Genomic DNA, 15339 nt, shown 5'->3' on the forward strand with positions numbered 1-15339 from the left:
GGAATAGGAATTCGGATTGGTCAATTATTTCTATTCCCTGCTCCTATTAGCTAATGACTATTTCTATTGCCTGTAGCCTGGCATTATGCAGGGTCTTTAAAGAGAAGCTGTGATTGGTCTATACGACGCTTCGAAGTATTTGCAGCCTTTAATGGATCATACTCACAAGCGCTTCGTTTCGCTGAATATAACCTCATTAAATAATCGAAAATCATATAGTGAAAAGTGATGAGACAAAAACGAAATTTGTAAAAACGTGGGACCGCATCTCTCTTCTGCTTAAAAGGAATAAATATCTACGAAAGTAAACGAAAAGAATAAAGTTAGCGGTGTTGCAATAATCTACAAACTATCATAGATATACTCTCGCGACCGAAAGTTTACACTTAGCAACGAGCATGGCAGAGAAATGCTCAGTGAATACCGACGACGGAGATTGCCCTGCAGCAAAGAGAATCAAATTGGGAGACAACGACGGTAAGAAGAAAAGTGCGGTCGAAACGGATGGCGTGTGCGAACGTACGAATATGTCGAATTTCGAAGTGACGAGAGTGCTACAAAATAATTGCGCGCGTAAGTTGATATGCGTGGAAGGGACATTCAACGATCGCGCGGACCCGGCAATTGTTTTGCTGGAGCAAAAGAGTTTTCCCGATGACAAGGTGTTTCTGAAGAAGGGGTTCTTCAGCGAAAAAACCATCTATCAGAAGAACTGTACCAACGACGTTTACGGGAATTACGATTGTTTCCCGACCGAGGAGTATAACAGTATGTTGATCTATTATTATTGATTGATTATCGACGTTATTGGCTGCTTTCAGCAAAGAAAGTTGCTTTGCAACTATTATAAGGCAGCTTTTTCTGCTGAACATAACTATTGTAATGATTGATGTTCTATAAACATTTGTGTATATTTCTTGAAGGTCTACGTGCAACTGTGATACACCCTGCTACACCGAATCAAATCAAGAAGTACATGAAACAGGAATCATCATATATGATAGATGAAACATATGAACTCTACCAGCAAGTCACTCTTCCTTACATAGAGTCTATGAGCTTGAGTTTGGAGGTATGATTTGCAGAAGATGATACATATTATATTACTGAGTATTATTATAATTATAATCAAAATAATGAAACCTATATTTTTTAATGTCGTTTCTTTTGTAGTGGATAACTAATATTCTTGAGCACAAGGCTGAAGAAGAAAATATTATTTATGAGGATACTGACAAGGAAAATGGTTTTGTCCTAGTACCAGACTTAATATGGGACAAACAGCTAAATACATTAAAGCTGCTGGCTTTGCCTTTAAAAAAAATTAAATCGCTAAGAGAATTGAATGGATCTCATCTTCCTTTATTAAGGAATATACAAAAAGCTGGGACTGAGGCAATTAGTAAAAAGTTCAATATATCTGCCTCACAACTTAGAATATATTTTCATTATCAGCCATCATATTATTATCTACATGTACATTTTTGCTATCTCATGTTTGAAGCACCAGGTAAATCTACCTTAATAAAATTTTAAAAGTTATTCTCTATCTATATATAATTTAACAATAAGAATATATATTGGATCTAATATATATATATATATATATATATATATATATATATATATATATATATATATATATATGACTCATTCTATTTCATTTGCATATTTCTCTTTATATAGGAATATATGTGGAAAAGGCACATCTTTTATCAACTGTTATAAGAAACTTGGAATTAATGCCAGACTACTATACAAAGGCTGTTCTCTCATATATGATACGTAAAGATACTCCTCTTTATGAAAGATTCAAATCGCATGGAGTCCTACCATCAGACATTAAAGTGTGAAATGCACGAAACTGTAAATAGTGTAAATAAGACTACTTTATCTATGAAAAGTAGGTGACTCATAATTATAGTTTGTATTTGTTTATCATGACATAATATTGATATATATTTTACATGACTGTGTGGACTATAGAAATTTAAATAATCCATTATAATTTATAATGGATATTTGAGAAGGATACTTATTTAAGTAATCTATTATACGACTTATATAACTGTAATATTGTTATTTAAAAAGTCTTTAGTATGGTTGGGTTAAAAAGTTAAATAGCTTTAACTTAGTTACATTTTATCGGTAACTATTAACTTTTAATTCGATTATCTTGAAGTTAACCATGCCATAGTGTCGCGAGACATCGAAAGGCTGTTCAGTGTAGGAGGACTCATTTTCGTCATCTTCGAGGAAAAATGTCCGACAAAAATTTCGAAAAAAAATATATTACTTAAATTTAATAAGTATCTGTAAATGAAACATGTTTCCAAATAAGATCTGTATTTGTTTTTTCCGTTATTTGTAAAACTGAAATCCTGAAGTCATGAAACCAATTTAACTTTTTAATTGCTTTTTTTTATTAACTTAACTTTTAATTCAATCAATTTCATTATGAGTTAACTTTATCTTAACTAAGTTAAATTTTCAAAGTCATTAACTTTAACTTAATAACTTAGTTAAAAAAAAAAAAGTTAACTTACCCAACCCTGGTCTTTAATGATAATTAAAGACAAGAATATTAATAATGGAATACAGGTTAATTAACTTATCAATTAAAGGAACATGGAATATGTAGTACACATGTGATTTTAATTTATATATTTTATATAAATCAGTAGAATATATATATGTAACTTTATCTATTTTTTCTAATTATAAATTCAGGTGACATAAATTTTTGATAACAGAATTATATAGAGAATAGTAAAAACATAGATAATATATATAATTACGAGATCAGAAGCAGTTCATTCAATGGAAACTATGTCTATGTGAAAAATAGGTAGAGAATATATGTGTAGCATGTAATAGAATTTTTGGTAATGGGGTAAAAATAATAAATACTTTATTAATTATAACCTTTACCATTTGCGCGCGCTTTTAAATCTTTTTATTATTTTGTATATGTGTATGATGCGTTGACACAGTCAGAGAGCAATAAAATGTTTTCAGAGCATGAGAAAGGAAGCTCATATATATATTGTATATATAATATATATATATATATATATATATATATATATATATATATGTATGTATATATGTATTTCTCTTAATTTATTAAAAATTTTGTCATATAATTGCGCGTAATACAGACTTTTTTAAATTTACGATAACCATCTTCATATCCGAGAATAAAACAAAACATTTTCAAGACTAATAGGAACATGTGTTTGTGTATGTAGATACAATTGTGATTTAATCGTTATATAACCCATGTATATTGAAATTAAACAAAACTTTGTATTGCTGTGTTTTCTGTATGATATTGTCAACATACCCGCTCTTTCTCATATTGCTTGTAATTACTATTACATCAAATGCATCTTATATCGTTTTGTAAAAGAGATCAACAATTGAATTGAATTCTACAAGTGTTAAACTGATATTTCTACAGGTAAATCATCGATAGAAATTTACTTGCTTCCACTAAGAAAAGTAACGTTTATCCAAAATGTTATTATCTGAGTGGGAGTACGAAAAGTATATTGGGCTATATCGTTAATCACACTATTAAAATAATTTTGGAACTTTTATATATTGTAGAAATTCCCCTCCTTGTTTTTAATTTAACGTTACAAAGGGAGCGGGATGTGTGAAATCATGCGATAAATTAAAAATGTCGTTGAGAGTTTTATATAAAAATATAACGAAATATCGGAGCGTCTGGTGAACCTCAATGCTGTTTTTTTTATAGTTGCTTATACATAAATTATACGCAGTGTCGGTTTACGATGTTTATTTTAATAAATATTACTACGGAGTATATGTAGCGGTACATAGTACACAATGAAAATTAGTTTACATTGTTAATATATCAATGATTTTTCCTAACTCCTTATAATATTTTGGAAATTGCAATATTCTCGAGTGATTCAACTATAGCAAAAATTAGATATTGCGCGCAAGATACTGCCGTATAAATCGGTTTCCTCACAGAATTTGTCACTTGTAAGCCCGTTTCGCATCTGGACCTATAAAATTATCATAGCAACGCGTAAAACCACCATTGCTACTTGGAAATTTATGCTATGTCGCTTTGACATTCCATACAGATCAGAAGATGCATGTCCTCTCCAACTCATACATGTTCGAAACGGTGTTCCTCTTGGAATATGCAGCAAGGAGGGGAATTGTAATAATTTTTACACTTGTACTCGCTAATTGAGGAAATTTTGCATACCTTCGAGAGGATGAGAGGAGAATTTATAAATCGTATAGTTTTTTTTTCTTTTTTTAGTACGAAAACAAAAGTCAGATATATTCTATGTGACTGACTTGAGAGATAGACAAAAAAAATGCAAAAGAGAAAAACCATTATATATAAATACAAGGTCGTTTCAGCACCACTCCATGGAGGTGCTGTCTCGTTCGAACAGGGTCCAAGTATGAGAGTTACGAACTAACCGGTATAAACGCATGTATGATAATAGTGGCGTATATGCTAGTTCACGTTCTGCAAGTTGCGTTACAATGCACGCGTTACGGTCAATCGCAAGATAAATTTTCACCGTACTTGATTCAGTGTTTTTCTTTTCCTTTCTCTTTACACACCGCCTCGCTGCGCACATGATATATGGAGCACGTAGGAGTACGTGTCTCTTCGAGATTAGGCGTTGTTTAACGGTTTATAGTGTGACGTGACGCACATATTTGATCCGTCTTATCCGCGAGTTATAATACGTTAAAAATGTTTCCTCAACGTCTCGCATTTCTTTCCTTTCTCGTAATCGTATAAGGGCATTTGCGTGTACGGTCGCAATACATATGAGATGAGATCAGTAGCCGTGTTATTGTTGCACCCAACAACATACATTTGTCTTCGGCGATAACTTAAACGCTAAATAAAAAAAAATAAGTACACAGTTGTAAGAGCGTTGTGGAAGCACATAAGAACATTAGTTTTAACGACTAACATTTTGTAAGAAAAAAGGCATCTACGATGATCTTTCGTCAACTGAAACATCGACCAGACTCAACACTGAACTTTAAGTATAAAGTTACACGATAAAATTTTTTTTATCGTCTTCCTGCCAACTTAATAAATTAGTTCTATAATATCAGAGAACTTATAAATTATATATGTATGCATGTATGTAATGTATGTATGTATGTACGTATATATGCATATACATATATATATTCAGGAAGCAGATATTACAAACTACTCTGAATTTGTACACGCCTTTTTCTCTCGCTCTTTCTTTCTCTCTCTCTCTCTCTCTCTCTCTCTCTCTCTCCCGCATTCAAAAAGAGTGCAATAAAAATGAAAAACAAAAAATTAAGTACTTATGCTTGTTATACGTGTCTTTCCCCTCTTATCATCAAAAGTCGAATAATGCGTCTGGAAAAAGGAAACTTACCTCTACGGCGGTCGATTATCATCATTATTAATTTATTATGGTAAGAACATCATTGTATAGTATAACTAAAATAATGATACATATATGTGTGTGTATACGCGTAAATAACTGCATATGTTTCCTTGACGTACGTACGCGATGTACGAGTATACACAAATAAATATGTAAGCGCGAATATGTATGTGTTTATATGTGCATATTTACACGTGACATATGCGTGTACATGTACATATTGTGTGTGTATTGTGTGTATGTCTCATGTACTCTTGTGTATGTATATATCACAATAACTCAGTGTGTACAATATCATCGCGTTAAATAATTAATTGCTCATTAAGCCAGCCTTCTTGGTGGAATTAAACCCATAATAAGTAAATTAGCCAAAACAAAAAAGATAAACAAAAAAACGCTACAGCACACCCTTGTCAGGTACAATTATTCGTGATATTACATATAAATGTTTTAACGAATCGAGTAGTCTGCCTGGACCATAATTTTTCGAAAAAGAATACACATATCGTCGTCGTTTTAGCATCTAATCCTCGTTACATGGTGAAATCTCAACGCGAATACATTTGAGATATAAGATTAAAGTAACTTCATGTAGCAAAAATTGACTATGCAAACACGCAAGTGCCCTACAACAGTCACACCAATGCAAGTTATAACGGTAGCAAAGTTTCCCTTCAGCGAATATTTACACATCATTATCATATCGTCATTATGCTTATCCGCACATAAACAAACGCAAATAAACGTAAACGTAAAATCGGAACTTAGTACAAACTTACTCGCCAAAGAAAAACGAAGTTCTTTAATTTGCACTCATAAGTCCAAATAGCGACAACATGAAAACGAAAACACGCACAGATCATAAATGCGAAATATTTTCCTTTTCTCCTCTTTCTCATATAAACCAATAGCTATCATGTTTTTTATTTTTCAATATGCATATGAAATAATGTATATGAAAAGATAAATGTGTATGGACGTATGGTTACTCTAACATAATTAGCGTAAACGCAAACTAGGACACTTTCGCGCAATCTTTTGGAAAGTAAGAAAGAAACTAAGCACTGTGCTCAAAGACTGAGAGGTTCAAAATTTAATGATATACATTGTGCATTAACCAGAAGAGGCTTTACAACGTCGTTTTTTTACGTGGATCATCCAGGAAACATGGATTTCTCATCAGAAATTTTTTATCCAACGAGTCCAGGTACTAAATCTTAGCAAGGTGAAAGTGTTTGAGTTCTGTATCTTCTTTTTTTTTCATTTTTCATAGAAGGCAAAAACGAATATTAGATACCTAATAAATATTTGTGCTTGTAGAACATCCTTCTTCGCTTGACTAGTTGGTCATGATCCACTACTAGTGTCCATAAGTAAACTGTCATGACAGTGCTTTGTATATACAATTATGGAAGAATGACTTCGTAAATAGTTAACAATTATGTTCGCGTGTGGACACGCGTAAAGAAGCAAGTACTGGCTTTCTTGCGGATAGAATAAAACGCAGAATTTATTAGCGCCGATCATCAATTCGCGTAATGCCATCACATTTTGTCTCAACAATTCTTTCCTTCAAACGCTCCATGGGCCAATCGTATTAATCGAGTAACAACCCTTATCGATTATTTAGATGAGAAAAATACATAAATCTTAGTTGAAATGAGATAACGTATTATCGTAATCAACAGCCGTAATAAACAGCCGTAATAATTTACAATTTTCGCGAGTGTTTAAAATTAATTGCGCCCAAACACGCCATAATAAATTATTATACTTTTATAATTCGACAGATCTTTCACAAACATTATGCACCACTTGGTACTATAATTTGTCAAGTCATGTAACACTAATATATCCGTGCTTATTTACTTGTACATATATTAAGAATAATAATTACAAAAAACAAAACTCTCCTGCTCTTAACTCCAAAATTAATATTAATGGACGTCACAAAAAAAGGAAAAAAATCAAAAAAGAAAAGTCTTTATCCACACATTTACATCTAATCATAAAGTAGTTTTCATCAACTCAATTTTGCTGAAGAGCAGCGAATTGAACGAAACTTATTTAAATAAAGCGACCATATGAAAATAACTTCACGCTCCAATATTTGTACTCGTGTGATAAAATTATCATTTTAAACTCATTTTCAACGCAAAATATGGCATTACATAATCTCATTCTAACAATCGCTATACGCCTGCGTATTTTGGATTTCTTTTTTATAATAACGAAATTATTACGCTCATCTCTAATTTCGAATCTCTACGACAATTTATCACATTAAAATCCGCGTATCGTTTTGTTTACTTTTATGAAAAGTGTAATAACTATTTTGTACCGTTTGAAAGCCAATACGTAAAAAAGGATCACACTAAACTAAAGTACAGGAATTTAAAAATATAGAAGTACGCGACTAAGAGTATCATCATCATACGGACATATGATCACGTAAAATAAATTTGGCGTCTTGACATTTATCTCGATCCTTTTTTGTTCGATAATGATAATGCTCGTGTACCTTCCTCTGCATGTCAATGGCTATTCCCGCATGACAATTGCATGACGCAAAATGGCTCGATACGCCAATGATATTAAATAGAGTTTGTATGATGGACTAGCTTCAGAGTTACGACTTGAATAAGAATGCATCTTCGACAAGTCATCGCGTGTTTAGGCATATGCTGCAGGAAGATCGTAATACGGATATAGTTTTCCCTCTTATCGTGTTTCAGCTAATAAAAGGCTTCTTATCGTTTCCCTCGTCTCACGGAAGGATCGTCTTGGATTTAATTATACACGTATAATTCAATGTGCAAGTCTCGTGCTACTTGTAGAGAGCGCACACCGTTTGATGCGTTGTAAGCATATGACAAATGTAAGATAGACTCTTGAAGAAATAGGGAAAGCAATGTCTCTGCAAGATATAAAAAATACCCCATTTACATTTTTAAATTTACCATCGGAGCGTCAATTTCAACCTTGCGTCATTATACCTGACGTGTACGGATTCTTTAGAAAATCGCGCGTCATTTCATGTCATATCCGTAAAATCAACCTACAGCATAAATGTTACAAGTTGTCGTTGGATTTTTCCACATTCCAAAATCCAGTAAATCTGTCGTGTGTCACGTGTGATCATAATGTCAACGGCTTTCTTCTTTTCTGAGAGACAAGACATGATACAAAACATGTTTCGCAAAGTTTCTCATGGAAGACTTCAGGTGAGTTATTTCTGCATATTCAGAGAGAGGAGCTCCATATATATAATAAAAATATTGTCTCAAAGAGAAGAGACGTATATGGAGATTTATGGGAGAAATTCGGCAAACTGATTAGTAAATCCGCACTTTTACGTACGCTTGAAGCAACTGAACGGGTAATTGTTTCCACGGAGAAACTTGAAACATCTTTTTGTAGTTGATATATCCTACTATCGGGCGCGCTCTGATGCGATGGGAGATTGCAGTTCTTTTAAGCTTCGGTCGATGCTACAAGGGAACCTTTAGGCGTGTACGCTGTCGCATTCGGATCCAAATTTGACACAGTACACCCTGGACAGGGACTTTCGTTCGAACGTATTTTTGTTCCTGCTACTCTCACTTCACTATTTAAACGAAGCTTGGACGTCGCACAGGTTGGCGCTGGACCAAATGTGTCTTGTGGCATCACAGCTAAATCTTGCGCTATTTTTGTTTTCAACATCTCAATTTCTTTCTCTTGAGATCTGATTAAGCCTAATTCAACAGAGAACGTACAATGTATACACATTGCTGACAATAACAATCCGTAGAAATATATCTACGCTCCCTCTCTTAATAGATCGTAACGAAGTTTATTTCCTATAAATCGCGCACAAACATAGAGATAACGCGTGTTATCTTATAGAAGATAACGGTATCTTATACGAGATAACGTACGCAATCTTTTATAAATCGTACATTACCCGAACATAAATTCGCCATTATGGATCCAAGACGGAAATATAAAGAATATATTTATATGAAATATAAAGAAGATAGAATAGATGAAAACAATCGCCACTTACTTTCTCGAATCTCTAATTGCCGTTTGACCTCGCCAAGTGCCGAAAACAGATCGAGTTTTATACGTGTCTCCGCGCTCAAGCTGTTCTCCAAGTGTGCGTTTTTGTCCTGTAGCGCGTTAAGCGCACTAAGTAAGATTTCGGATTCTCTGTGATTCTCCTTACAACGTGCTGCATCTTTTTCCAATGCGTTACACCTATTGTCATTGCAACGACACATGTCATTAATTTTAAGTTAATTCGTCTCAATTTTTACGCATGACAAAGGCTGACAAGTGATGATAAACTTTGTCCCCCTACCTTTCTTCCTTTGATTTGAGTTCACGACGCAGGTTTTTGAGGTCCTGTTCCATTTGAGATCTACGACTCTTACACGCATCGGTGCATTCTTGTCTGATGAGCGGAGGTGGTGGGGGTGGAATCGCAGAGCGTGCCTCTTCAGCAGCTCGCCGTGCCCTCCGTTCAGAAACTAGAGACGCTTCGCATGCTGTACGTTGCTTTCTTTCCTCCGCAATTCGCTTCTCTAACGAAGACATTGTCTGTTTGTCCAGTTGACGTGCTGTTACCAGACCGTGTAATCTATAATGATAAAATATTTACGATGTGCAGTTTAGTCATGTAATAAATGGCCTATATAAAAACATTTCGCACACAATCGTTAAATACACAGTACACTCACTTGCTTTGTAACTGATCGTTATCATGTTGGAGTTGTTGAATGTCTCCCTTAGCCTGCCTCTCTCCATTCAGCAAGGTATTGATTTGCGATCGTAACTCTTGTTCCAGCTGCCGGCTTGACTGCAAATCTGATTTCAAACGTTTTATGTCTGCCTCGAGCCTGCGACACACCAGTAACCTATTTCAACGATAAATTATCCTGAAGAAATGAATGAGAAGTCTACTGAAGTAATGTGGAAGGTGATACAGTCTTTTTTAAATATTTATAAATACAATATTAAAAATGTATTTATGTGTGCGAATGAATGAAAAATACGACAATATAAAATACCCCCTATTCTTCTTATAGGATTTCAATCCTAAGCTTTTGTGAAAATACATAAGATAATTAATGGATACATAAGATAATTAATGAAATTTTTACATTTGTATATAAAGTATACAAAGCAAAGACGTGCGTGTGTGCACACATAGCAAATACATAGAAAAAATAGATCAGGTTAAGATTAGGATAAGTTAAGCTAAGCTGGGTTTTGGTCAGAGCTAAAAAGAATTAAAAAGCAGGTTAAAAAAGCAAAAAAAAAAATAATGTCAAGGTTAGAATGTAATTTGTTTGTGCGAGGAAAGCTTGTAAGCTCAAAGGGAACAAAAAAAACATATACATACATTCATACATTCTTACATTCTACATTTATATATTTACAAGAGATTCCCGTCGTTAATATACCTTTGACAATAATCGTCTTGCTGTTTCTGTTCTGTTGTAGTGTCACCCGCATTCTTAACTTGCCGAGTCTTACGCTCACGTTGTACACTAGTAGTCGACGATGAGTCGCGATTCTCTTTCACATTGTTCCATTTTCCAGTCACTGAACCATTCGATTGTGACTTTATCGTAGTATGTCCACAACCCTTAATAGACTTATCTTTTTCTACTTCATTTACGTCAAAGTCATTTACAGAGCTACTTTAAAAGATTACTAGTGAGTACATCTCGCGTTATGTGTATAATAAAAAAACATATAGCATCAAATTTTTCAACTTTACTCTTTAACGCATGTTTGACATGCTCCAATTTACTTCAAGAGCAGACTTTGACAGTGTAGTCGAGTAAAGTCGAAGAAAAATGGTATTTTTTATATATATAATTGACCTTACCCAACCCTTTCAATAAGCTGTATGTCACTGTGTGTCACAGTACTACAATTACTGTGTATAAATTTCTTGTCACTCTTATCAGATGGCGATATACTTGATACATTATGTTTATTATGCTGTTCTTCCTGCTTTTCACCTTTGTCTAAAGATTTTCTATGAGTAGTTTTGTTGCCAACACTATGTGTTTGTGATGTGATTTGACTACTATTGTGTACTCCGCCATTTTGTACGTTTGTTTCTACGGAATTGTTACTGCCCCCTGAAAAAAGAAAGTAAAAAAACGGACACGATTAGAATATATTTTAATACATGAACGCGATTATTCATTCGGAGTAGTTTGATAATAAATACAAGCTACCTCTGCTTTTCTCAGGGCTTGGATTGTACTGTGGACTCAACTTGTGTGTTTGAGTTTTGACATGTTGTTCTATCGATGTAACAATGTGTGCCTGTACTTGTTGTATTTGCTGCATTGACATAGCTTGTTGCTCTAGAGGCAGTGCTTGTTGCAGTAACTGCAGGTAGAATTCATTCTCCTTTGCCACATCTTTCCGTTTTCTCTATTAACCAAAAAAGCAGATCAAGATGCATAAATGTTATGACATTACCATAAAACTATATATATAATATAGTATATTGCAAAATTATATTTTTACATTTGTAATAAATCAATATAGTATTGGTAAAAAAGACTAACCTGCCTCATTCTGAAGCCTACATAGCTCTTAAAACCAAAGCCCAATGTAACTACAGGATAGCCAATGCTGAAAATTATAGACAGATTTAATTTGAATAGATTATTGATAAATATTGTATAGAAACAGACACATGAAGAACAATATCACGACTATATATATTTTTGCAATGACTAGAGAAAAAAATACCAATGTGCTGCAAATGGCCGGCAGAGGTCTAGATGAAATGGCATATGACGTAAGTCACGCAACCGCACTGCTGCTTCTATGTATAGAAATAGTAGCCACAGCATCACAGTTGGTAGACACACTCCTTTATCTGTTCAATGTCAATTTAATTACATTCATTAAAAGTTAATTCTGTTAGTGCACAATATGGATTTTACTGATATTAAGCAAGAAACTACATTTTCACAAATACATGCAAGTACATACATATATATCATTCAATATCCTATAATCATTTGTTTTTTACATACCTGTGTGCCAAACATATTGCACCCAAACATAAGTGCTGGCAGCAAAGAACAACCAGTGCACAGGGATGAAGAAAAAGCAAATCATGTCTGATGTAAGTGCAATACAAATAAAAAACACAGAGAAGGCCTGAAAAATGAAAAAACATGTTAAAGTTGTTACATGTAGTATATTTTCAAGCATGTGATACAGCATCTCATGATAATCTACAATTGCATAACACCAATACTCACCAAGCCTTGATATTTAAAGGAATCGTAAACGCTTCGGAGGAGCAGCCAAAATGGCCACAAAAATTCAAAACGGAATTCTAAAATGAAGTCTGCCAAGATCACCATGGCCCATAGTAGAAGAAACTTCAGATAAAGCAAAGTACTGAAACAGATGTATAATTATGTGTTTTAATATATAGTCAATGAGTTGTTCTTTGCAAATAACATACTCGCAATCACTAAACTCATATGTACTATGAATATATGTCATTTGTACTATGAATTAAATCTGTGTGAGAGCAGCAAACAGTTAGGAAACAAGATACACAGCTCAAGTTGATATTATAAAAAAAAGAAAACAAAAGGCTTACATAACACTAAGATCTCAAACATCACAAGTGGGAGGAATACAAGCTAGAAAGTCCATCAATTGCCCGATTAATCCCATGATATTATGAAGTACTAACAGTCTGTTAGTACACTGTATAGCAGTGCATGAAGGCATTAAATGCCAACACAAGTACTGCATACGTATCTTCGCATGTAAGCACAAAGATTGAGGAAGACATTAGAACAGAGGAGAAAGACGCGGGCAGGCAATTGATAGAAACAAGTACGCATAAATCAGATGTGTCGGACTCGGGGATAAGTGTCAGTTAAACGGCGAGGAAGACGCGTCTTGCAGCGATCGCACGACGCATTCGGGCGACGCGCGGCTCGCGACGGCGTCATTGTGGTGCTCAGCGAACTCGCGCTGGCACCATGCGCCGTGCTCATTCATACGCCGTAGTCAGGTCGCATTTCTCCGCAGCGCGTACACGGGTTTTTGGTTATTTTTGAGGGGAGAACGGCCATTCCTGGACGACGAACGCGCATATGGCGGCGAGAAAGGGGGAGAATTTACCTTCCGTAGATTCCCTCGGTGAGCTTGTTGCGTTTCAAGGGCCTCCGAAGCTTACCGCACTCGACATTTCTCCTCTTCATATTCCTCTCGACCACTTTCACCAGCACCGGCTAAGCGACGTTACTCGCGGCGCGCTACGGGGAACGGAAAAAAGCCGCCACAGGACAGAATACACCTCCTCTCGCGCCAGGGACTCGCGCGTGGAAAAAACTCGAGCTCTCTCTCGCGCGCGCGACTTCTATCAGTCTCTTTTGTTGTCATTCGTCTGTGGACAGATTCGAGGTCTCACGACGGTTTACCAAGCAGCTGATTGGTCCATCGCGGGACATGGCGCTTAATCAGCGACAAGGAATCACCTGCCGATTAATCGCGCGTGCCTGCCGTGAGTCGCCTGCGTCGCGAAAATCGGCGGCGTTTGTCTCGCACGCGCGTCGCGTCGTTCGTGTTCCGATCGCGTTTAGCTCTGATCGCCCGCTGGAATATCTGTCATGCAAGCTAACGCGCGTATTCTCGCGTATTTTCGCTCTTATCGCGTTCGCGAAAACGTGCCTCCGTGAACCCTCCTCTCTCTCTCTCTCTCTCTCTCTCTCTCTCTCTCTCTCTCTCTCTCTCTCTCTCGTGAGCTACTCTGCTGTCGCAACCGCGCGATTTTCAGTCGCACGACGATTTCGAGACCCTATGGGGGACGAAACATGTCTTTATCGATCGTAGATGTCTCCTGACCATGCTGCAGTCGGTTCGTCGGCTCGTTTCGAACGCGCAAGTTAGCAGCGCTCGCTTCCTGACTTGGCAACACGTTTTCTTTCCTCTCTTTTCGAGTAGGATCCACTTGACGTTACAGATACTCTGAAGTGCTGTGTAGACTAATCATAACTCTTCTTTACGCGTTTCGAAGCGATTGTAGCCTTAAGTGGATCGTACCCTTCATTAATCCATCATTTTGCGCGTATTATCAATTGACGGATTCAAGGATCGTCTACAATGTAATTGCAGTTAAGCCAGATCTACAATACGTGTAATAAACCTGTAGCCTTTTGCTTTAAGACCTATAATTTTTTACAAAAAGCATTTTTCGCAATGCCTTAATAACTGGAATATGGTTAGCTCACTTAAAGCTTAGCGATTTTAAACAGCAGTGAGAAACTTTTTTAGCATGCGCATCTCATTCGTACATTGTCGAGAATTAGGTGTTGGCTCTACAATAGGTGATTTAAGTTCTAAGCTTTAAGAAATTGACCAATCAAATATGAGGAGAATAATTGACTATAATTCAGGCCTGTTCTATTCGTTTTATCGGAGTCGAATATGTAAACGCAGTCGATAGTCCAATAAGGTGAACTCGTTTATAGAAAATAAACCCTTTGTCCACAATCTTGCTTTAATTTTTAAGTTGTAAGAAATGGATTAACCACAGTTGATTATTTTAAAAATAATCGACTGTTGTTGATCAATTTATTACGACTTAAAGATTAAAACAAGGTTGTGGACAAGGGAAAATTCATTGGACCATCGACTGTGTTCTGGCAACTTCGATAAACAATGGCCGATTCTACAATACATAGCTACATCAGCGAAAAGAACAGCTCAGAAAGCATTTAATGATTATCATTTCTGATTGGTAAATACTTCTGTTTGTGAAGAATCTAAAAGAATACTCCAATCACAGACAATAATTATTAAGCGCTTACTGAGCTATTTTTTCCGCTGATGCAGCTATATATTGTAGAAC

At 35.5% G+C, this 15339-nt stretch overlaps 2 protein-coding genes across 6 annotated transcripts; one reads left to right on the forward strand and one right to left on the reverse strand.

The window, feature by feature from the left end:
- Positions 1-108: 108 nt before the first annotated feature.
- Positions 109-1880, forward strand: LOC116850136 (m7GpppX diphosphatase). The gene is made up of 4 exons (XM_032828057.1): positions 109-768; positions 924-1072; positions 1174-1510; positions 1687-1880. Exons 1-4 carry the CDS (start codon positions 399-401, stop codon positions 1851-1853), a joined length of 1023 nt encoding a protein of 340 aa, XP_032683948.1. The 5' UTR covers positions 109-398; the 3' UTR covers positions 1854-1880.
- Positions 1881-3788: 1908 nt separating this feature from the next.
- On the reverse strand, positions 3789-14157 carry LOC116850076 (macoilin-1). 5 transcript variants are annotated; one of them, XR_004379255.1, is made up of 13 exons: positions 13611-14157; positions 12728-12869; positions 12497-12623; positions 12207-12336; positions 12020-12086; positions 11678-11882; positions 11323-11581; positions 10892-11128; positions 10166-10342; positions 9787-10065; positions 9490-9683; positions 5430-9178; positions 3789-4906 (listed from the first exon to the last, which is right to left on the reverse strand). XR_004379255.1 is itself a non-coding variant. In XM_032827918.1 (12 exons), the coding sequence occupies exons 1-12, from the start codon at positions 13688-13690 to the stop codon at positions 8916-8918; spliced, it is 2160 nt and encodes a 719-aa protein (XP_032683809.1). In that variant the 5' UTR covers positions 13691-14157; the 3' UTR covers positions 3789-8915. The 5 variants fall into 5 exon arrangements, 4 of the variants coding, with proteins under 4 accessions (XP_032683809.1, XP_032683811.1, XP_032683812.1 ...); XM_032827918.1 differs by having other exon boundaries at positions 3789-9178; XM_032827920.1 differs by having other exon boundaries at positions 3789-9178; positions 10166-10324; positions 13611-14156.
- Between the last annotated feature and the right edge of the window lie 1182 nt (positions 14158-15339).

This window comes from Odontomachus brunneus, unplaced genomic scaffold, assembly GCF_010583005.1.
Source record: "Odontomachus brunneus isolate Ranch 3 - 2012 unplaced genomic scaffold, Obru_v1 Obru_scaffold_134, whole genome shotgun sequence".
In the NCBI taxonomy this organism is placed as follows: Eukaryota; Metazoa; Arthropoda; class Insecta; order Hymenoptera; family Formicidae; genus Odontomachus; species Odontomachus brunneus.